The sequence below is a fragment of the Venustampulla echinocandica genome, assembly GCF_003357145.1.
Source record: "Venustampulla echinocandica strain BP 5553 chromosome Unknown scaffold_0, whole genome shotgun sequence".
NCBI classification, from domain to species: domain Eukaryota; kingdom Fungi; phylum Ascomycota; class Leotiomycetes; order Helotiales; family Pleuroascaceae; genus Venustampulla; species Venustampulla echinocandica.
The window spans coordinates 6,598,330-6,620,950 of NW_022474205.1; the positions used below are offsets into that span (position 1 = coordinate 6,598,330).

General features: G+C 46.4%; 9 protein-coding genes across 9 annotated transcripts; 5 read left to right on the forward strand and 4 right to left on the reverse strand.

Moving 5' to 3' along the window:
* Positions 1–202: 202 nt before the first annotated feature.
* Positions 203–982, reverse strand: BP5553_02050 (uncharacterized protein; the record flags this gene model as incomplete). The annotated part of the gene is made up of 1 exon (XM_032010673.1): positions 203–982. The coding sequence occupies one exon, from the start codon at positions 980–982 to the stop codon at positions 203–205; it is 780 nt and encodes a 259-aa protein (XP_031874727.1).
* Positions 983–4,687: 3,705 nt separating this feature from the next.
* BP5553_02051 (uncharacterized protein) lies at positions 4,688–7,666 on the forward strand (the record flags this gene model as incomplete). The annotated part of the gene is made up of 2 exons (XM_032010674.1): positions 4,688–5,097; positions 5,155–7,666. The coding sequence occupies 2 exons, from the start codon at positions 4,688–4,690 to the stop codon at positions 7,664–7,666; spliced, it is 2,922 nt and encodes a 973-aa protein (XP_031874728.1).
* Positions 7,667–8,007: 341 nt separating this feature from the next.
* Positions 8,008–10,296, reverse strand: BP5553_02052 (Uncharacterized protein; the record flags this gene model as incomplete). Its single annotated transcript, XM_032010675.1, has 7 exons — positions 8,008–8,196; positions 8,294–8,428; positions 9,102–9,548; positions 9,599–9,781; positions 9,833–9,990; positions 10,056–10,143; positions 10,198–10,296. 7 exons carry the CDS (start codon positions 10,294–10,296, stop codon positions 8,008–8,010), a joined length of 1,299 nt encoding a protein of 432 aa, XP_031874729.1.
* Positions 10,297–10,751: 455 nt separating this feature from the next.
* On the forward strand, positions 10,752–11,102 carry BP5553_02053 (uncharacterized protein; the record flags this gene model as incomplete). Its single annotated transcript, XM_032010676.1, has 1 exon — positions 10,752–11,102. One exon carries the CDS (start codon positions 10,752–10,754, stop codon positions 11,100–11,102), a length of 351 nt encoding a protein of 116 aa, XP_031874730.1.
* Positions 11,103–12,560: 1,458 nt separating this feature from the next.
* On the reverse strand, positions 12,561–13,472 carry BP5553_02054 (Uncharacterized protein; the record flags this gene model as incomplete). Its single annotated transcript, XM_032010677.1, has 1 exon — positions 12,561–13,472. One exon carries the CDS (start codon positions 13,470–13,472, stop codon positions 12,561–12,563), a length of 912 nt encoding a protein of 303 aa, XP_031874731.1.
* A 774-nt stretch (positions 13,473–14,246) lies between these two features.
* On the forward strand, positions 14,247–17,040 carry BP5553_02055 (Uncharacterized protein; the record flags this gene model as incomplete). The annotated part of the gene is made up of 4 exons (XM_032010678.1): positions 14,247–14,853; positions 14,911–14,988; positions 15,038–15,672; positions 15,724–17,040. 4 exons carry the CDS (start codon positions 14,247–14,249, stop codon positions 17,038–17,040), a joined length of 2,637 nt encoding a protein of 878 aa, XP_031874732.1.
* A 1,056-nt stretch (positions 17,041–18,096) lies between these two features.
* On the reverse strand, positions 18,097–18,519 carry BP5553_02056 (Uncharacterized protein; the record flags this gene model as incomplete). Its single annotated transcript, XM_032010679.1, has 3 exons — positions 18,097–18,135; positions 18,193–18,278; positions 18,354–18,519. The coding sequence occupies 3 exons, from the start codon at positions 18,517–18,519 to the stop codon at positions 18,097–18,099; spliced, it is 291 nt and encodes a 96-aa protein (XP_031874733.1).
* Positions 18,520–20,882: 2,363 nt separating this feature from the next.
* Positions 20,883–21,351, forward strand: BP5553_02057 (uncharacterized protein; the record flags this gene model as incomplete). Its single annotated transcript, XM_032010680.1, has 2 exons — positions 20,883–21,073; positions 21,123–21,351. The coding sequence occupies 2 exons, from the start codon at positions 20,883–20,885 to the stop codon at positions 21,349–21,351; spliced, it is 420 nt and encodes a 139-aa protein (XP_031874734.1).
* Positions 21,352–21,800: 449 nt separating this feature from the next.
* Positions 21,801–22,438, forward strand: BP5553_02058 (uncharacterized protein; the record flags this gene model as incomplete). The annotated part of the gene is made up of 2 exons (XM_032010681.1): positions 21,801–22,377; positions 22,434–22,438. The coding sequence occupies 2 exons, from the start codon at positions 21,801–21,803 to the stop codon at positions 22,436–22,438; spliced, it is 582 nt and encodes a 193-aa protein (XP_031874735.1).
* Positions 22,439–22,621: the final 183 nt, after the last annotated feature.

Sequence of the window (22,621 nt, forward strand, 5' to 3'; positions counted from 1 at the left end):
GGCGAAACGCAAACACCTTTGCTAATAATTCCATGTTTGCAGCCCCTAGAATTGGTTGAAGCACCTGATGTGTCGAGCCAAGCCACGCACTAACAGCATTGCACTGGATACCTGGCTCCCAGAAAATACTCCAGATCGCAGAACCAAGGAGGCGTGGGGATACGCTAAGGGTCATGTAATATCGAAGGTCGTCCATGTATCCTCAGATATAGACTGGAGATCCATGTGATGGCTTTGTATAACGAGGAATTCGTGGCATAGGCAGTCGAGGTTGCAAGCCTTGTGCATTGTGAAATGGTAACAGGAGAGCTGCTAAAAACGCTATAGAAGGCTGAAAGCCGAAATCGTAAAGCTCACAGAACTCTACAAGTAAATCGGCGGCTTCTGCTGATGAGGGGGGGCTCTCCTGGATAATGTCCTCGGCCAAATAATCGGTCCCAATAAAAAATTCAACATCCTGGGAATAATGTGCAGCCCAAGGTGGGACACTGCCCTCCGCGAACCACCCTGCCCCAGGTGCTAGAATCGCACAGAGCCACCTCACAAGTTTCTTTGACGAATAACCAAGATACACAATAACACCCTTTTGCTGTTGTCTATCCGGTCCTGTGGCCGTTGGTGTCTTGATAAGAGAGTATTGCATGCGCCTATGCTGAAGTTCTAGGGGCCGTACAGAGAAAATGTATGACCAGCAGAGTGTAAGAATCGCAAGACCATTAGGACTTGATGATTGACAATCACTAAACGTATAACCGAAGTCGGATTGTGCCGATATTGTGCATATTGTGTGCTTTGGTATCCGGAGGTGAAAGGTCTTCCTAACACCTGCGACGCGCTCTGGGTCCCAAGGCTCGTCATCATTCTCCAGGGTACTACAACGAGGTATAGGGAGCTCGGGGCTTGGGACGCTCCACAAGGCGTTTCCGGTAATGTCGCGCTTCCCACAAAGCTCTTTAGGAAGCGGTGGTACGTGTTCTAACATAACAGCAGGATCCAAGCTACACGGTGGCAGGCAGCCTGACAGCTGCCTAGCACTAGCAACACATGCATTCCATATTATATGGCCTTTGGCAAAAGTAGAATTGATTTGTTCTGTAGAGGGGATGAGAATGTCGTCTTCGCAGCCAATAAGTAAGGACTCGGAGTTTTGTGTAGATGCTTCAGTTGAACAAGTGCGCTCTGTACCGCACCGAAAGTGCGTGTGCTCATCGAATGGTCGATTGAACGCGCCGTCTGTTTTGTTCAAAGTCGTAGAACCCGCCGCTTTGCGGTCACGGTAACTCTGGCCAAAGACATGATCCCCAGTACGAATTCAGTGACAGATCCGCTCGTTTCGGTCATTGTTACTCATATCGAGATATGTGGAAGGAGGTGAGATAAACACCAAGACAGGCCCTGAGACCCTGGCCCAGGATTGCGTGGGGTTGTTAGGATTATGAGTCAGGGAATAGGTCGAACAAAATGCGAAGGTCTTGGGCGGGGATTATAAACAAAGGGCATAAGGTAGAATAAATGCGTTCCTGAAACTAAAGAGAGACGAGAGAGTGAAAGGGGATCCCTCTGTTATGTACACGTTCTGCTCCGGGAGGCCGCATAAGGCCCTAACATCAATGGTAGCAAGTGGTATATGGTGTCGGTAAGAGGGAATAACAGCGTTGTTGTTGATGATGGATTTGCAGACCGTGAGGCATCTTTTGTGAAGGGAGGGAACGGCGGTATTATCAACGTGGTGGGCATGCCGCGGCGTTCTGAAGCAAGAAATACTGCCGTGAGATAAATGGTGTCTATAGTCCGCCGTAGCAGCTGGATTTAGACGCGGATTTGGCCTATATATATATATATATATATATACACAATACAGCTGCAACTCTACATCGAAATTCGCCCACAAGCTCACGATCTCTCTTCGCACAGCACAGTTCAGCTGGAGGCCCAACCCTCAAAGAATGGATATTCCCTGCAAAAACTTCCATCCTTGCTAGCAGGCAAGTCAAGACTGACTTTTCACATACACTCCTAAGGGCTTCGAGCTGCTTTTGTCCTGTTCTTTTTTTTTCCTCTGCCTTCAAGGTGTTAAGCTTATAACCTAAACAAGAATGATCGCTGTGCACTACAGATCCTTCGCATTTGAGTGGTGAATAGGCTTGAGAGCATTAGGTTCTCCTCTCATTTCTCTCATTCCTCTCATTCTCCTCTTCCCAGCCTAGCCTCAGAGGCCGCTCTCAAGATAACTTGCCTTTGCAAATATGTTCAGCGCCTTACGCTAGTTTGTCGAACAGTGCCAACTGCAAGCAGAATATTGGCGAGCTGCTTGTGCGAGACGTTAGATGATTTCAGGCAGCCACCTCATCATCGTTACTGACGCCCTAGAAGAGGGCATAAATGTGTTATCTATTTCGACAAACCACGCAACCTAAAATCATTTATCCAAAGGAGAGGAGAGTTAGACAAGAAAACCCAACCTTCGCCATTATGCTTGCCAGCGATGATATCTCTAGGAAGCATTGGACGAGGAAATGCTTCGAGTTTATCAAAATGACGCCAGGTTGATGCGAAGATATCGAGGATGGATTCTGAGTTGAATCTACTGAGTATGGGACTAAAAAGCTACTTTGAATCCATACTAACTCAAAATTTCAGGGAACTCTTAACTGCTGAGTCTGGTAGCACATCCCTAATATTTCTGTCTCGCTTTGGAAGAGTTCTTTCATCGACAGCAGGAAAGATCCGGGTATAATAAAGGGAAGGACATTTCCTTAGTGTTATACGAAGAAGATAGACAACGCATCGGACGGATTTGGACACAACTGAAGTATATTTGATTATTCTCAAACGTGTTTGAATTATGCGCCTTTGTTAGTGACCCCACCACTTCAAGTTGACCGAATTCCTTTGCCATCCCCTAGCACACCCCTTTTTTTATATCCTCCCCCTTACACCTGCCGCATCCCACGTCCACGCCGCTAGGCAACTCACCAACCTACAATGCAAGAGCTCCATCTACAGCTCAAACATACTTTATGTAAACTAATGTGACGAAGAAACGAAAAAGAAATTCCCAGCACCACCTCCTTATATTTATGGCTGAGAATCCAAGATCTTTAAATTATTGAATCCGAGGTAATCGCATAAATCCCCTTCGGGATTTGACGGGGCAACTACTAAAAACCAGCTTATTACGTAGAGGTCCTCTGGCCTAGTAGATCGACTGACCTTGGCAGCTAGACAGAATCTGGAAAGAACTTATGTATGTCGTGAGTCTTCTGGAACCTGCAGCAGGACCTATGTCACAAATTGTATAATCTAGTAGCGAAAGGTAGGAGTTCTTTTAAGATAAAGGAATTATCGATATTATTATTACTGTTATTAAATCTATTATCTCGAGCCCTAACCGCCTTCTCCTCTAGTGTCTTCTTCGTCAAGCCCATCTTGCGTTTGTTCTTGAACAGCAAATAGGAAGCTCTAGGGCAGCGAATATAAAGGAGAGAACGAGCTGGGCAAGGAAGCTCTCCAACAAGAGTAGAAACCTAGGGTAACTGCACGTAATACTGATATATAAAGCTGTAAAGACATGATAGAAATTGTAGCGCTAAAGTAAGAAGGTGTTTGGGAATATAGAACTTGAGAAGAAGATAAACAAAGAAGAGAGATTGAGGAAGAAAGTTTAAGAGATAAGAATTGTAATAACTGAATAAAGTATATATTGAAAGACTAAATTTCAGTTTTAGTTAAACTTAGAAGAAGTAGAATGTTAAGTTATTCTGGTAATCTACGCCGATTTTTAATTTACGTCGCTTCTAATATAAATAGTTAGTATTATTACTTTATTTAAATACTATTCACTTTTATTTCACTTTCTACTCAAAATATTTAATTATATTCTTATTTTCTTTTCTAATAACTAATTATAATGTATTTATTATTTAGTTTTATTATATAAAAGTTATTAATTTTATATAACTATATTCAGAGAAACTAAATTAACTTTTAAAGAACTTCAATAAAATTTCTCTAAAAATATTTTTTTAATTTCTTAATAAATTATTTCGTAATATTTCTTTAATTTTTATTCTTTTAAATACTTTCTTTTATTAGATTCTTCGTTTATTAGACTTTTCTTCTATTAAACTTTTCTTTATTTATTTCTCTGAATATATATATATATTATTAAATTTTATTTTAATATACTATTTATTATTTTCTATAATTATTTTTATTATTTATTTATATTATATTATCTCTTATAATAACTATTCTTTTTAAATAAAAATAAATAAACTAAAAAACTCTAAGAATTTTATTAATAGAATTTAATAAAAAGAGTTTAAAAAGAATCTTTATATAATATATATATCTTTCTTTTTCGTTTTAATCTGAAGTTTCAAATTAGTAGTTTTAGCTAACATTTTATCTTTCTTATAGAACTTAGTGAAACTTTCCAAAGATTATAGAATATAGAACAGTGGGAGTTCTGTGGCTGTGCAAGGCAGACTCAACTATTTTCGAGCGCCACCATGCACCGACGTCAGGCGCCTTTCGATCATGAAAACTACAGATCTGGAACGCAGCCTTATCCTTCTTTTGTCCTCTATCATCAAGTTATCGGTTTCAACCAACTTGTTGAAACACTTATCGCCAATCTGCTCATTCGAACCTCGATGCGAGGTCGCTTCTAGACGTAAGAATTATGGACCCTCTCACGGCTCTGGGTTTAGCCAGCAACCTCGTTCAATTCGTCGACTTCTCTTTCAAGCTGTTCCAGGGAGCGAAGTCGATATACAAGTCAGCGACAGGATCGAGTGAGGAAAGCGCAAGCGTACATCTGATTGTAGCAGATGTTCGACGCCTGAGCAAGGGCATCGAGGCTTCGGAGGGCCACCCGGAGCAGCTGCGCCGTCTGGCGATTGAGATCAAACGATTGAGCGAGGAGCTCCTAGATGCTCTGGAGGAGTTGACAATCAAGGAGAAGAAGACGAAATGGAAGAGCTTCCTTTTAGCGATGAAGGAGGTGTGGAATAAGGAGAAGATAGCAGGGATGTCCGATAGACTCTCAAGGCTACAAACCCAGTTGAATACGCACATTCAGCTACAGATCAGGTAAGATTCACAACTGTTTCTATATCTTTGGGATTTGCTTATATGGTGGTTTGATAGGGATGAAGTTTCAAGGCTTTCCAAAGGCCTTGCAGACATTGAGTTGAATGACAGGAAATTTGAACTGAGGAGGGACATCGAAATTTCCTCCATGAAGGCTAATCAAGCCATAATTCGAGATGTGTGGAGCAAGGAGACTGTTGGACTCGCCGCCGCCTCAGGGTTTCAGTCTGATACCCCAACAGCAGTCACGAGTGAAAACGGGGGGCAAGCGCAGCATGCCCACTGGTTATGTGGAATACAAGAGCGGCTCGAGAAACTGATGGGGAGCATGAAGGAGATGGAGAAGGACCAAGAGCTATTGCTTAGTCTATGGTTCGAAAGCATTTCCATCAGACACGAAACCCTGGCGCAGGCTCACCTGGATACTTTCTCTTGGATCTTCAGAGGATCTACCCCAGATCATACCCAGCAAATACGTTTTGTTGAGTGGCTCAGGGGTAGCCATAGTATCTACTGGATTCAGGGCAAAGCAGGCTCTGGGAAATCGACTCTAATGAAATTCCTTGCCCAACATCCTGAGACTTTAAAGCATCTAGGCTTCTGGGCTGGACACCAGGAGGTGATAACGGCTCGCTTCTACTTTTGGAACTCGGGTTCTAGTCTTCAGAAGTCTCAGCTTGGCCTGCTCCGGTCTCTGCTTTTCGAAATCCTGCGACAATGTCCAAAACTCTTGGCACAGGTGCGGGAACAAATCTCATCCAGGAAGGAGGGCAGCTGGATGTGGGGAGGCGACAAAACTGCCACTTGGCAATATGAGGAGCTCCTCCGAGTCTACCAGTTTGTCGTAGAGCAGAACGCAGACAGTAAATTTTGTTTCTTCATCGATGGCTTGGACGAGTACAAGACAGAAATGGACAAAGACCATCGCCACTTGGTAAAAACATTGAAGCTTTTGCCTTCTTCGCCTTCGATTAAACTCTGCTTGTCAAGCCGGCCCTGGATAGTCTTTTTAGATGCATTTGGCGCTTCCTCAGAATGGATGATCAAGTTGGAAGACCTGACAAATCAGGACATATACCGATATGTTGCAGACAAGCTCCAGGAACATGACCAGTATCATAGGCTCGTGAAAGCAGACGAGAGCTACTCGAAGCTTGTCGAGGAGGTGGTGCGGAAGGCCCAGGGAGTTTTCCTCTGGGTATTTCTTGTCGTTCGCGACCTGCTCGAGGGCCTCACGTACAATGATACAATGAGAACAATGTATCTTCGACTATCACAGTTTCCGGAAGACTTGGGAAGCTACTTCCAGCGCATGATCGACTCGATCCCCAAATTTTACCGCCGCGAGACTGCCCAGACTTTCCGCATCGCGCTTGCCAAGGAGGAACCCTCGCTACTTGTTACGTACGCCTTCTTTGACGATCTTACGGAAAATCCAATGCTGAGATTGGAAGGCTCACGAGCATGTGCGCCCGCTCCCTCAGAGTTAGCGGCTATTATCCAGGCCAAACACGACACCATGCGGCGACGTCTCGATGGCCGCTGCAAGGGCCTGATCGAGATTGTCACATTTAGGAATGTTGATAACCCGATCGAGCGTTTAAGAGTTGATTTTCTCCACCGAACGGTCCGAGATTATCTTCAAGGAAGTCAGGATATACTCGACTTCATATATGACGAGGGGGGTTCGGATGCCTCACTTTGGACTAGTCTTTGCCGCGCAATATTTCTTACAATGAGGGAACTGAGACAGTGCGGTGGCAGCCCTAATGTCGACTTATTCAGCTCTCTCTGGGAAGACTTGCTTACCTTCGTCTACAAGGCCATACGAGAATCTTCGAATCCAACTATTGCCAACTGTATCTTGGACCAAGCACTGAAGCTCGGCGGCGGCAGGATGCATCATACTCGACTTCTCGAGCGAGCTTGCGAATACGGGTTACTCCAGTACGTGCAGCACAATCTCTGCAGTCTTCCGCCAATTGCGAAGACACAACTCGCCGAAGAGATTTTTCTACACGCGCTAATCCCGAACCCGATTTCTGCAGAATTTTCCCCAGACCTTGTTGCATATCTGCTAGCGCTCGGCGTTGACCCGAACAAGTCAACCGCAAGCAAGACAGATCCTGAATTAGTGAAGGCCATCGCAACACCTAGCTCAACACGGCCACTATCAGTAGTCTCAGATGAGCCATCACCCTCTTACGATATGGAGCCTGCGTCGAAACCATTACCATGCACTCTGATATCTAGCTTCAAGGAGAAGTTAAATGAAGGACAACTATCATTCAGTCAGAAAGGACTCTCAGAGGTTGTGTGTCTCCTGAACGCAAAAGGGGCCGGTCTTACTCTACCCATTAGCACGCCAACGCGGCCGCAAATTCCTCGGAGCGGGACTTTCAGAGGTCTTCCAACAGGGTGTGATTCTCGGAGAAGACCAACGGAGATTAGTAAATACTCCCGGCTTTGCTTCAGCCGGGAACGGGAGCGAAAGATAACTTATGAAGAAGAGGACGAGAATGAGCACTACCCGTTTGATACCAAGAGACCAAGACGAGAAGGTTTCTGAGGGCATCGTGGCCTAGTTGATTTAAATATGGCCGCGAGTTGGGACACGCAAAGGAAGATACTAGCTGTGTAGCAGTTGCGATCTGTTTGTTAGAGAAGACTTCGACGTTTGAGGATATTGGAGGAACAAGCGGCAACGATGCTTTGCATTCTGCTTACTGAAGTTTTGGACGTTCTCCAGATACCCGCATGATACTTTTTGTACGTACAAACTCTCTATGCAAGTTAAGCGTCTAGGGAGCAATCTTGACGTAATTACCTTCCCCGAAAGCTTGCTCAAATTATTTCTATCGCAAGAGCCTGAATCAGTCCTCATCACGCCCCCTTGCTTTCTTTCTATTCTTACTTCTCGACCACCAGAATCGGAGCCTTTCCGCCAAATCTGACCTTGTCTTCCTCCAGTAAATCCTTGATGCTGTCAAGATAGTCCTCCGGCAAGTAATTATTCGCGAACGTAAACACGGGACCTCTGGCTCTTCCTATAGTGCCTCCATGGTCAAAATCGCGATTACGGTCAAGATAGAGTTTAAGCTATTGTGGTGTGCATTCGACTCGAAATTACTTATAAACAAGATTGCACTCGGCTGTATTATCATCAAAGAATTATTAATGAAAAGCCATCGGATACCGTATAACGCTTTCCTCGGTCGCGATTTACGTGTCTATCGTGTTGTTCAGCACGTGTTGCGTTTATATTGAAGGGGTTAATAGAGCGGGGGATTGAATCGCGTGCTTTGGCAGCGTGGATTTTCGGTCGATATGGCTCAGATTTCACTAGATCATAGATTCGAATGAAGGTATATGGTTGGTTGTATAATGCACTGCCGCCGAGAAAAACGATGTTGAAGATGATGATGCGAAATGGTAAAATATTTCCGCACAGGCCCAAAAATCACGACAGGGCGCTCAGGCCATTTAGTCGAGGTCCACATGTGACTTGCTTTAGTTCACCCGCAGTAACTGTATTAGGAATAGTCCTCGACCTGTGGCCGTAGTGCCTGAGGGAACCTATTCGCAAGAAGGGTAGCTGTAGAAGTCACGTGCCCAGTTATACAGGGTGGCGCGGGTTTGGGATATCAAGTAGTTATTCCTCCTTCTTTGTCGATCTCCCCGAATAGACGAAGAAGATTTCTTCCTCGCAAGCAGATAACAAAGGAAGCTTCAGATTTGACGCTACTACTATACAGCCACACCGATCGAGAACCGAGCCGAGTAGGAACGGTGGAAGAAGTAGCCATGATCGTGGCTTGGCTAGCTGGGGAAGAAAGCAGATGGGTCACCGGGCAGTCGATAAGTGCTAGTGGGGGTTGGGCTATGTATTGATTTGCTGGGCAATGAAGCAGCATGTGTGTGCCAATAGATCATTTCATGATTTTGCGCACCACATTCACCCATCAATCTAGATGCGGCTGTACCACCAACTTCTTCCCACTCACCTTCCCTTCCCTCAGCCGATCCAACCCAGACTGGACACTTCCCAAGCCCCCAATAACCTCCACATTTCCCAGCTTCAAAGTCCCCTCCACCAATCCCCTCTCCAAATACTCACCAAATGTCCACTTCGTAAACTCCTCGTTCTCTTTCTTCAAATAGTCATCCAAATACTGAACAAAATATCCCTCTACTCCTTCTGGAAGCTTAACGCCAGGTCTGACTCCCATGGTAGCCAGAAACTTTCCTCCGCCTTGAGCAGCTAGAACATCGCCTATAACGATCTGGTCTGCCGCAGTATCCGCTGCGGCGTACACAGCTTTATAGGGTCCGTGTTTAATCAGATCTTCCCGTATAGTTCGGGATCGATAATCGAAACTTTCGGCTGCACGGAAGTATTTGACGTATTCTGAGTTCTTAGACGACGCCGTTGTTATGACCTGGTATCCAGCCTTAACTTATGTTAGCTTCATGAAACATGAGGGCTATGTCGGGGACGGACCTGCGACGCAATCTGAATCGCGTAAGCTCCGACTGATGAGGACCCACCCCAAACGAGGACGTTCTCGTTCTTCGGTGCTGCATCTTTCGATGGCTTGTCGAGCCCGAGATGAATCACCATCGCAGACATTGCAGCGTATACGCTTGCAGCCGAGGTAGCTTCGGCGAAGCCGACGTCTCCAATCTATGATGTTGTTCAGTCCAGGCAAATGTGGAGAACGCTATTGACGATTACATGACATGTCAAAGCTTCGGATGTCAAAGTGAATCGTTGATGAGCGCCATATTTGGGTTTGTCGTGTAAGACAAAAGCGCTGATAGAGAGAACTTTGTCGCCCTTCTTGAATCGAGTTACGCCAGGTCCCACTTCATGGACAAGGCCTGCAATAGACACTTGGGACTTGTTAGTCTCCGTCTTAACATGATTCTTTGTACGGCTATTGAGGAAGGTGACCTACTGCCAAGGACCGTGGGTAGCGTCAACGGAATCGGCAGAATGCCTTTCTGTAGCTTCCAGTCTGCAGGATGGAGGGGAACAGCGCGGTTCTGGAAAGTTTAAATTGGCCAAAGATAATGTAGTAGGACTGAAACTCAGCCTACCTCGATCACAATTTCACCCTCACCAGGGTGTGGAATTTCTGCAGGGCCAATCTTGAGGCCTTCGCCCTTGGCGAGAAACCATGCCGCTTGATTCTCCATGCTCGAAGAGTCGAACTAGTGGCAGTAGGCAGCTATGCAAAAATCTATGACTCAAGGGCTTTTGGGCTACGAAGAAGGAGCCTTATGCTGAAAGATTTCACGCTGTAGAGATCGTGATGGAGAAAGGAAGCCAAATGGACGGACCGATGCTATAACCGATTTCCCGCTTAAAATCTAACCCCGCTCCCGCCCAAAATCCCATGATTTTAAATCTTCCGTGACTTCTAATTGGCTTCTCCCAAAAACCTTGACGGCCATCCACGGGGTTAAAAGCTGGCGACGTCGACTATATTGCAAAAGTATTAACGAAAAATTGCATGAAGCCTTGGGTTGCTATATAGCTACGTACATAGCATAGTCTATCTCCTGCCTTTGTATTCTCGCTTTTAAAACTTCTTTATTAAGTAATTAATTGCGCGACAGATAATTTGTTTCCTTTCCGGCAGTTAGAGATCATGCACTTCGCAGAAATATTATTCGAGGATCCACGGCGCTCGATACAGTGGGAGAAAATCCGGGGCATTGCAGCGGAGTGGCGCAGAATATTCCCAAAGCTTCGAGGAATGCCGTGTCCAACGGATGTCTACTCTTCGTATATGCAGGAAGATGAATTGAACGAAGAATCAGGAGACAGGGCTAGTGTGGATACCGATGAAGAGATGTCAGGTTTGAACGAAGAATCAGAAGGAGATAGTGTGAGTGCTGATGATGAGATGTCACTAAGTGAGCCCGGGCTTGACTTTAACGACTACGAGTCTACTTCTGATGGCCGTTTCCGAACTAGACGTGTACTCCTCAACCGCTAAATGCTACCGGTAACTGGAAGCGTAGCTTACTTAGACGAAAACTCCAGCCGAATTTAGTTGCAAGCCCGCGGAATATTAAACTATAGAAGTTAGTACTTCTAGCAGCAGTCTGCGACTATCTCAAGATCTACAAGTAGAATTCTAATAATTATAAAAGACTTTATCAAACTTTTAATTTATTTAAATAATTATACATAATTCAATTAATAGAAGTTTAAATTAATTTTAATAGAAACTAATAAATTTAATAAAAGAACGAAAATAGATATTTAGATTAATAAATATTAGTAAGATTTATATTTAGATAATATAGAAACTATAACCGATTTACGAAAGAGTTAGAAGAAGATCTCCTGAGTATAATCCAGCTGACATATTAGTATGCTCAGAACTCAGGGCTCAGCTCAGGCTAGAGTAGCGACTGCTTAAGTCCAAAGACGGAAACGGGCTTTAGTGAAGTCAAGATTCGGTGCAGATTATAGAAGTAACAAGGAGCTCATTCTAATCACCAGGGACGCGTTCTGGCTCCCTCCGATCCCGCTCGCCAGAAGTTGATGTTCTCAACAGCACTACCGGGATGGGACCCATCCTTAAGGTATACAGAAGGTGGCTAGGAGTTTCAAGCTGCTAGGAGGTGGTGGAGGTTGCGCTGTGCAGGGTGTCCTAGGCAAGGTGTGTACGGGTGTTAAGCAATAGTGGGCGGGCAGCAGAGTCAGCCTGAGCGTGCACTACTTCATAAGGGGCCAATTTGGCGCCCAAGGGACGCTCCCGAGGCCTGGTTACATGCCTTGAATAAGTCATCTTGGATATCGCGAAACAGGGCTAGTTGCTTCCCTAGGCTAGCAAAGAAGGATACAACCTTAGTAGGAAGCTTGGAAAAAGTCACGGAGAGCTGAAGGGATAACCTCCCTATTCCCATCTTGTTTGGATCAAGAAGGTCCTTAATAACAAGCTGTAAGCCGTGAGATTCGCAAGGGACTGAGTAGACGTGTTGAAGCTCTGGAGTCGCGTGTATACGGGCCCAAAGTGAGCGTTTGAGTATCGCAGATATCCGTAGCAAAAGAAGACCACTTTACTACCTTGTTTTTAGTTAATTCCTTGACGGCATTGTGGATGTGGCGGAGAGTCCATTGTGCTGATACTGTGGTGCCTCCAATCTCACTAGTTTTCTATATTGAAAAATACTAGGATGGACTATATATGAAGGGGTTAGTAAAGGAGCAAAAAAAGAACTATAGGATTTACAGCATCAATAGACCTAGTCTCCGATCTACTGCCGTGACGTCAAAGGCTCCAATATCTTGTGACATAGCTTGCCGAAAGATATGCACCCTCGAACATACATAGATATGCATGTATATATCAAGTCGGCATGCTCCATGGAGGCTGATACGAATTGAAAATGACCAAGTCTAACTTTAGCCAAACCTTCAGTAAAGCGGTCAAAGTTATCCGCTCTCACTTCTCCAAACTCTTCAGAAAATCCGCAACTTGAGCGTAAGCTTCCCGACCAGCCTCCATCTGATTTTCACGCTTCTTGTTCTTGTCGAAGGCGTGATCACAATCCTCCATCCGCCGTACAACTACATGTCTGCCGCTTGCATAGCCTTCTGTCTTGATTCTCTCAGCCAGCGCCTCCATATCCGTGGCAGAAACGTCATGGTCCGCAGTAAATATTAGCATTTCCTGCGGAAAGTTGGTCGTATCGGCAAAAGCTGGCGAGATTCGAGGGTCTCGGGCATCTTTTCCACGTATATAAGCCTCACGGAAGACCTTCGTCCAGAACGACGGTCGATCTCTGCCTGGCACCGGGGCCTTCCGCTCTCCCGGATCTCCGGCCATGCTGGGGGACGGATAGAATCCGATGAGGGACTGAAAGGTACCGTGGGGAAACAGGGTCGATGTAACAAGTGCAAGAGTGCCGCCGGACGAGAATCCGCACAAGGAGACGTGCGACGTCTGGTACTCGTCCGGGTGGCCAAACACATATTTCACGGCGTCGTTGGCGTCGTTGACCGCCGCGGGGAAAGGGTTCTCTGGTGCCACACGGTACTGGACGTCGAGAACTACGTGGCTGGTGTGCTTGGCAACGAACCGGCAGAAACGGTCGTCAGCACCATGATATTGGAGAGCAAACCCACTGCCATAGAAACTAATGAGCACAGGATGCGGCTCCCCTCTAGCGCTTCCCGCCTCCCCCCCCGGGTTGTAGACATGAATCTTGATAGTCCGCCCCTTGTCGCGAGATGGAATCCTCAAAATTGAGTCTGGCTTGGGTGTTGGCAACGGAGCAAGGAGTCTCATAAGGAGGCGAAGAGACGAGATGAGGAATTTGAGGCGCAGATAGCGCAGGAAGTCGAACAGACCCATCGTTAAGGTAATGATCGTGTTTCGGCTGCCAACGCGTACTAAGCAGTGGGCTATCTGTATACGCTGGACGCGTTCTATAGTAAGTGGGTGAGAAGTTGGCTCACTGAACGATCATGGGATCTGTGCAAACGCGGGTCCTATCTTTAAGCTATGCAGAAGGTGATGAGGAGTTTCAAGCTGCTACAGGGTGGTGGATAGAGGTTAGGTAAGGTGGTGGAGGCTACGCTGTGCAAGGTGTAAGGTGATTAAGGTGATAAAGGCGATGCTACGGAGGGTGAGCGGCGAGGGGTCACGTGTGCCGTGGCTTGGCGAGCACGCAGAACGAGGTACTAAGGTACGGACCTGGAAGCTTATTTGTACGCGCTATGAACAAGGGTTGCGCCCCATATGTCGGCTTCCTCTCCCAAACCTCCCCATCTCAAGACCTCTACCGAGTTGCCTCCGCACAGGGGCAACGTCCGGTTTACAGGGGCCGTATGATGATGTCAGGCTCTCAATATCCTGATCTTGAATACGAAGTACAGAAATACTCGCGGTCGCTGCCCTGGATCTAGCATCGAGATCAAGTGACAAGCCGCTCATTATTCCTAGACTTTGCGACTCTTGCGTTTCTGTAGTCTGCTCCACCTATTCCACGGAAAACCCCCGTCGACTACTATGATTATGGTTATGATTACAATCTATTGAGTCGATATATGCCTCGTTGCGCAGTTTTATATTATCGTTTCCTGCATTATCATTGCCTTCCAGTGCCATTTCCAGCTTTTCCATACAATGACGACGTTCACACACGAACCAACACGTGGCAGAACCGGTGTACCCAGTTTCAGCTCTCAAAAGTCTTCTGATCAGTTGCACGAGTGCAACAGGAACCCCCCGACATCCGCCCCCAAATCTGTTAAGACCCAGAGACGATCACTCTTCAGAGAAGAGGGGCTTGATGATTTGGACAACACTATTCACCCCTCTTCGCGTTCTTTCACCAAAACATCAACATGGGCGGCGGGAATAGACAATGCCAGAGATACCAATTCACAGGCGGACAAAAGTATAGATATAGGTGGTAAGAAACAATGTCCCAAGTCCTCAAGTAGCGACGACGGTTATGAACGGTATTCGAGGGTTGTAAAGCCAACTCAGACTGTCAACTCCGCCGCTGCCATGCCCGCAAGCTCGCTCGCAACAATTCCGCGAGCTGCATTAGTTGTAATCCTAATCGCTTTGTTCGTACCAACCTTTCGATCCAAAATCGGAGTGGAAGTCAACATAAACGGTGCAGACGCAGGCGTAATCAGGACGGCAGAATTGGTCGAGAATGGAAGCTCTATTGAAGGACGAGCGAATAGCCCTGCCAATGTATGTACGAGATGGGCTCATCAAGGTACTTTCATTCCTCAAGTCAAATAATTCCATCAATGATGAAACTAACAGTTTAAAGCGGCAAGCGTGAATGGGACTGTGTATATTTATGGTGGAAATGCCAAATTAAAGAGCGGCCAGACATCAGATACCTGGAGTAAGTTAGACGTCCCATGATTTACTGGTAATTGTTTATAGCCTTCTAGACAACAATTTGTTGACCCTTGATCTCACCAAATCATGGAAAATCTCATCGCCCTCGATATCAGGGCTCCCTCAGCCGTCCGGGCCACCCGCCGTGGCGATGGGCTTCCTATGGAATTCATACGAGTCACTCTGGCTTTACGGTGGATATTTCTCCGATGACCCTATAACATCTCCTCTTCGCATGTCAACATGGGAGTACAACATCAAATCATCCAAGTGGATAGACCATGCGGATCCGACAACATCGGCAGGAAACCATTCCGAGGGAAATAGCCAACCAGTCCAGAGGGCTGCGGAAGGGGCTGGATTAAGCGTTCCTGAGTTGGGAAGAAGTTGGTTTTTTGGTGGCTATCTGGACATGTATACGACTCAGGGATGGTCCAACCAAGTTGCAAGGGTGTACCTCAAGAGTTTGCTGGAGTTCACACATCCCGGATATGCGAATACAGGCGTTTCCTCCCTCGGCAGCACACATGCAGCCGGGTCTGATGGCGCCTATAGAAATATCACCCAGGGAGGTTTACAAGAAGAAGCAGGGTTTACCGAACGGGCAGACGGTGTCTTGGTTTATGTGCCTGGATGGGGAGATCAAGGCATCTTGCTTGGTTTGGCAGGCGGAACAAATGAAACTTTTGTAAGCCCGCAACCGCCACACTCCCACACCTTCGAGGCTAACAGTTATTAGACGGAGATGAACATCATCGACGTCTATGACATCGCAAACAGCACTTGGTACAAGCAATCAACGCACGGGAAGAGTCCTCCGATCCGGGTCAATCCTTGTGCCGTCGTGGCTGCAGCATCAGATGGGTCAAGTTTCAACATCTATCTCTATGGTGGCCAAAACCTGATCCCCTTCGGAAGCCAAATCCAGTACTCAGACATGTGGATTCTCACAATTCCCTCATTCATGTGGATCCAGGTTGACCTAGAAGGGCAATCACAACCACCTGCACGTGCTGGTCATACATGTACTATGCGGGACGGTCAAATGGTGGTAGTTGGCGGTTATGTAGGGAAAGATATCTCCTGTGATAGCCCTGGGGTTTATGTCTTCAATTGTTCTTCCCTTGAATGGACCGATGGTTTTATGGCGCTGGCTTATTCGCCAGAATCGCCTTCGTCACCCTCAGGCCTAGGTTCAGCTTCAAGCGACAAGCAAGACTCTTTCATTTATCGAGGTTCATACGGCTATCAGGTTCCTGCACCTGTTCAATCGATCATCGGAGGCTCATCGTTTGGAGGTGCTACAGCTAGCACACCCGCTGCAGGATCAGCAACAGCTGGACCGATCGCAACAGGACGACCACCCACACTTACAATAACCCAATCTGGTTCAACGATAATTCAAACAGCAGGTCCTACGTCAACAGCTAGCTCCATTTCATCCAACACACCATCACCACACTCAAGTTCTAGCGCAAACGTTGGAACTGTTGTAGCAGGGGTTATTGCCGCTGCATTGGCCATTCTCGCCGGCTACCTAGCATTTTGTGCTTGGTTATACAGAAAACAATTGAATATATACAAGAACCATGTCTCGATAGCACAAAGAAGGTCTCTCAGTCCGATTGGATGGGGCGCCGGACGACTGGGAGAAAAAGCACCTGGCCCTGGCGTAATGCTCGGTCCATTTGGCACAGAAATTGGCGGGAGCGGGAGTACTGGCCGGCCATCCAGTTCTTGCCATGGCATAGGGTCGACGCCATCCACTGACCATACGACAAGCCAGAATTATACTAGCAGGCCTGAGAGCATCCAACCCAGCCATGCTAGAACGGTCCCAATGCCCACATATATCGGACACGGATATGGAAGACTCGGTGAGGAACAAGATGACCATCTTGACCCAGCCACTGCAGGTAGCTATGGAGATTATGGGAGGAATAGTCGAAGTACAGCGCACAGTTCGATGGAGGATCTGCTTGGTGGGCAGGAACCTAGTTTCTTTAACGTGGTGTGGAATCCGAGGAGGACTTTGAGGGTAGTTAATAGCGATTAAGGGCGCTTATTATATTGGATTTCAACTGTGGATAGGATCGTTTGATTCACGGAGTGAGATAGTGTTTTCTTGATATAAATCTTGTAGTATAGCGATACCCTCTGGCGATATTTGATGGTTCTTAGATTTTGTTGATTTTCAATACTGTCATAGGAGCCAGCTTCTTAAGGGTGGGCGGCTGGCTACAAAAGGCCTCTCATGAGGTGTGTGTCTTTAGCTACCTATATCAAATAGCAGCCATAGAGTATAAAATAGGTTTAAAGGCCGATCACTGAGCAGTCCGCTAGTGATCCGCTGGCAGTCCGTAAAACTGCGATGTGCAACAAAACTATATTGTTCCGCAATGTTAGCGTGGGGACGGCGGCCAATATAGAGTAGTGAAAATCAATAACGGAGGATTGTAAGGTAAACGAACTGTTGAGGAACAGCAAACTATCTTTGTGTAAATAAACATAATGTTCGAACACTAAGCTTTAATAGATCCTTGATTACAGCATATTGTTTACCTTTCTATAAAATGGCGTTCATTCCCTACTTGAAAATCAATAGATCGCTAATATATGTGCAGCAATGTATTTCAAGCCCATTAAACCATTTCAAAAATGCTATTACACCCTCTCTCGCCTGGGGATACCGTTGGACTGTTTTCATGGTGTTTCACGGTTTAGACAAACAAGGGAAAGCAAATGATATCCGCAAAACCATGAAATAAGTGATCGTCGGGGTTCCTCCGCAACGCTTTTTTCCTACGGAGGTTTAACTGCTTTATAAAACTGTTTTACTAGGACTCCGAGTCACATTGCTCACAGCACCAAGATAGTTATGAACAACGAAGTATATTTTAAAATAAAAAAGTCATATACTAGTATAACACAAAGCCCTTGGAGCTTATCCGTCTACAGTTCCCCTTCCTCCCCTTCATAACCAACAAGGATTAGCTATATAGTACATTACGTACAAAACGGCAAGACCGGCAATAACTTTCCAAACAACCAAAAAGGTGCAGTTTAGATGCTGAGCTCAGACCATTCTCCTATTGTAATGGATATTAATAATCTATGGGTTGGGAGCTTGGCAAACGAGAGCTTGTCCGAGCTAGTTTAGGTGTCAGTCCACTGCTGAGATTGGATATGGGAAAGGATAGCTCCATACAATAGGGAGGACGCAGCACATGTTAATTTTGCCATCGGCAGCGCAGATGTCATTGAAGCTCTGGAGATCGGTTGGTTGAGAAGCGGCTGCAGATAACAGAGTTAGCTACTTATACTTCGTTTGAATGCTGGGGAAGGCCGGTAGTGCTATAAGGGACGCACGGGGTGCACAGTCAAGGTCCGCAACACCTAGGACGTCAACATCGCAGCAAAGCGGGGTGGCGAGGGCCGATGAGCAGAGTCCTGCTTGGCGGCTGTTAAGTCTGGTGGCAGGCATGGCAAGGATGCTGGCGACGAGGCCGAAGAGAGTCATAAATGAGGTCTTCATATTTGTGGCTGGTGATAGCTGGAATTGATTAAAACTTGGAGTGTTGGATTTGATCGATGGGAAGTTGATTTTGATGGAGGATTGAGTAATTATGATGGAGAATGATGTGATTGAGGTGGATGTTGATGAGCTTCTTATAGATTTCTCAACGCTTTAATTTCTTTTGATATCATGGTGCCTAAACTGATGGGCATCCATCCTCCAGCACGCCTGGGGTACCGATGATGTCGACCGAGACCCAACTTTTGAATATTTCAGGGAAATGCAGGATTTTCAGCATATAATCTCCTCACCGACATCATCTATCCGGAGGTACCCTACAAGTTTAAAGGATATAGGATAGATACATGGTGTTGTCTGGTCCACGGAGTACCTGCACCGAGCGATTCAGGGTTCTGTATTGAACGAGACGGAGCAAAGCGATGCTCTCGCAACGCGATGGGACCCGACATCCAGGATGCTCACCTATCAGCAGCCTTTGTGAGCCTTGCAATTGCACGTGCTTAGGGTTGTAACGGTTATCATTCTAGGTTAGAGAAGTATAGGGAAGGGGAAGATCAGCGTCATCGCTCTGTCGCTTGGACAGTAATGCAGGGACGATCAGATAGAGTCGCACAGCTTGAGCGGGGGAGTTTGCCGCTCGGCAGTAACTGCAAGTCTACTGCTCTTAAGCCCATTAAATTGTAAGGACAAATGGAGGTTAAGTCTTGGTTGAAAAGTTACCAAGTATTGTCCTAAGTTCGCCCGAGCATGTTCAAATTATTGTACGAAGTCTTTTTGCACATGGACCCGAAAGGCGAAATCCTCCAAATCCAAAAATTGGGTTGGATTTGAAGCCTATCGAGATCTAAACACAATTCTAGATACCATTAATTAGTCTTCAGGGGGATAATGGGGTGAGATTGAGATTAGCAAAACAGGAGCCACAACGGTGGCGTCCGAGCCCCTGAGGTGGCGACGGGTCACTGCCGCTTTCAGGCTTCCGCCTCAATCTGTCGGCATATCGATATGTTATAAAGTGTGGTAATAGGTCGGGAAACCTATTAGGTTCGAGGTCCGAGGTTGGGAAGTTAAAGGGGTGGCGAAACGTCGCTTCCTCAAGTCACTCAGGGGTTGTTGTGTAACCGAGAACCTGATTTTAACGTAGCGATCGTCCAAACAGGAACCAAGATCATGGCTGGACTTTTGAAGATGTATAGACACCGATATCATAAGGTTACACTGAAATATGAGCGGACGCCGTTTCGTCGTCGGCACTGAGCCGACTGGGCATCAGGTACCCAGGATTAACATTCACCCTAGCCCGCTGACGTCTGTCGAGAATCAACACTTGTACAACATCAGTGCTACTTGTACCTTGTGTGTACTGTGGGCCGCTAGGTAGTTGTCCGTGGCTCTTGATTGCTATCAAATCTCAGTACGAACGGAATATCAAACGGGTTTCTCGAAACTATCCTTGATGATTCAAATGTATGGGCCAGTTGAGTTGAAAGTTTACCCGCTGTTAGGCCGCCCGCTCTCACCCTAACACCCACCTGAGCGGCAGCTCGTTCACGCATATTCCGCTTGTTTGTTTTTCTATACTTCGGGCAAACCAGATTGCCACCCCCCGCCCCCAATTAGTGTGAATTGGACCACTTGCCCAAAATGAACCCATCACATCCTCAAAAATGCACCAAAGTCCCTAAGCAATCTAATCTCTTAAATGCCATTTAATTCCCCCAGGATCACATCTCTGATTCGATTAAAAAAATAGCCGAGAGTCAAGACCTTTACATACATCTTTTAATTTCTTAAGCGTTACTAAACCATCCAGCCAGTCAAGGTGCAAGATGCTACCAAACCAGCGGCAAGGCTTCCATCCGGACACATACCTGCCGCCATCTCTAACTTTCGGCCTGACGGCCAAGTCCCAGTTTTAAACGAGAAGCATTTCGATGGTCGTCAGTGTCGCATCTTCAAGGCACACTTTCCGGGTGGGGATAGTTGGGCTGTACACATCCCGCTCCATCTACAGATTGATTCCCAAGACACCATTATAGCCATTTTGAAAGGCGAGATTAATGTGCTTCGAGAGCTTGAGGAGAGCGGTTTCACGTGGTCACCCAAATACCAGGGATCCAGCTTCACATTCGAGAACCTGGTCGGATACCCGTTCGTCATGTTGACGTGGGCTCCGGGTAAACACCTTTCATGGTCTGTAGGCTACCCACCACGACCTCTTCGAGATAAAATACTTCGTCAAGTTGCTTTGATACAAGAGTCACTCATTGAATGTACTAAAGAAAACAGTAGGCTAGACCTTCTAGGCTGAAAGGGTACTAATTATCGTAGTGGGCACCGCTGCAGTGTATTTCGAGAGAATGACAGATAACAAGCTCCATCGAGCCCGCAATGGCCTCCTTATTGATATAATGGAGCAGGACTGTTTCGACCAGAAAAGTATCCTCTCCCAGGTACTCTACCCCAAACTAGACAAGGCGCCGGTCGCCATAGATCATGGCAATCTATCGCCGCAGAACATAATTGTTGACTCCGAACTTAACATTACCGGGTAAGTGGACATTAACACTTGGTAGCCTTATGTTGCTAAAATATTCAAGTATTATTGATTGGGGGTTTGCTGCGAAGGTCCTGATCCAAATGGCCTGTGGCTTTCCTCTCTTCCTTCGCCTCAAGCCACCGTCCTGCCACCAAACCCAACCCTTCAGGAAGATCGAAAGTCTTTTATTGCATCCGTCAAGTTTCTCTCTTCGCAAGCAGTATCCTGGGTGTTACTTACCCAATCCTCTAAACATGTTGATTTCCGGCTTTTCTTTCTTGAGTCGATAAGAAGCAAAGGCATGCACCGTTGGCTGGCACTTCAGGGATGGAAACTTCCCTATTGCGAGCTACCGGGTAGAGTTAAAGGAGTCGATAAGCACAAGGAGGGTGACTCGATCCTATTGGTCGGCGCAAACGACGGCTTAGAAGCCCAGGATGTCAACTTAGTAGGCAACTGAGTCCTCGAATAACCTTTCTTTACTAGAAAATGCTCAAAGGTGTTTTCCATTATGTCAGGTGAAAACTATTGGCGAGAAGCCCTAGAATGGTTCACATGAAGGAGTCTCTAATCATGATGTAATGTAGTTGAGGATTCGATAAAACATCAAGGTAGGAACTAGCTAATAGCTACCCGTCCTCTAATGGAACTTCCGGTAAGGTAATTCTCATCACATTCTCTTCAACACCAACGAAAGGTAATTATTATTTCTCCCTCGTCTTCAGTTATCGCATTCAAAATGCCTCTCCTACGGCGGTCCACCGCATTTTCGCATCCCATGCGATATGCTGGGCCTTCTGCCATCCGGCAGCCTTCTACCATCCGAAACGTTTCGTCAACATCCTCTAGATTTGCGCAAGGCTACGGTAATGGTGAAGGGCATCCGCTAGGAGAAAACCCCCAACAGCAAGGCAGCTCCAACGAAACGAAGGAGAACCTTGAGCACCCGGGGCCCCCGCCTCCAGCTGAAGGGCAAGGCAAGGGCGCTGGTCCAACTAAAGGAGCCTCCAAAGCGAAAACACAATCCCCAGGCGAGGCATCAGCAAGTTCAGGAGGGTCAAAGTCTAAGGAAGCAAAGGAAACTAGATCTAGCCTGACAGCTGGCGAAGTAGGAAAGAGTGGAGGCAAGCATAGCAGCCAACAGGATAAGAAGGAAGGAAGGAAAAAACCGCCTATCGAGGGGAATCTTGGCCCAGAAGCCAATAGCTTGGACAGTGCTGAAGTTGCCAAGCATAACAAGGAGTTTGCGGAGGGTTATGATAGAGCCCCGAAGGCTCCGGGTACCAGGGAAGTGGATTCCAAAGGTCGTTCAATGGGTAAGTTTTGTCTCCTGATACATGTGTGTATAGGGAGCCACTAACCGCGTCCTCAGATTAAACCAAGGCCGGTCTCGAAGTGTGATGCATAGAGTATATACTAGATACTACAACAAAATGAACTGGCCAAGGTATCGTAATTATTATACTGCCACGGCCGTTACTCAAAAGGAATGAGGTGATAGGTGTTGGCATATAGAATAAGACTCGGCAAAGTACTCTTGCCGGTATCATTCATTCCTTT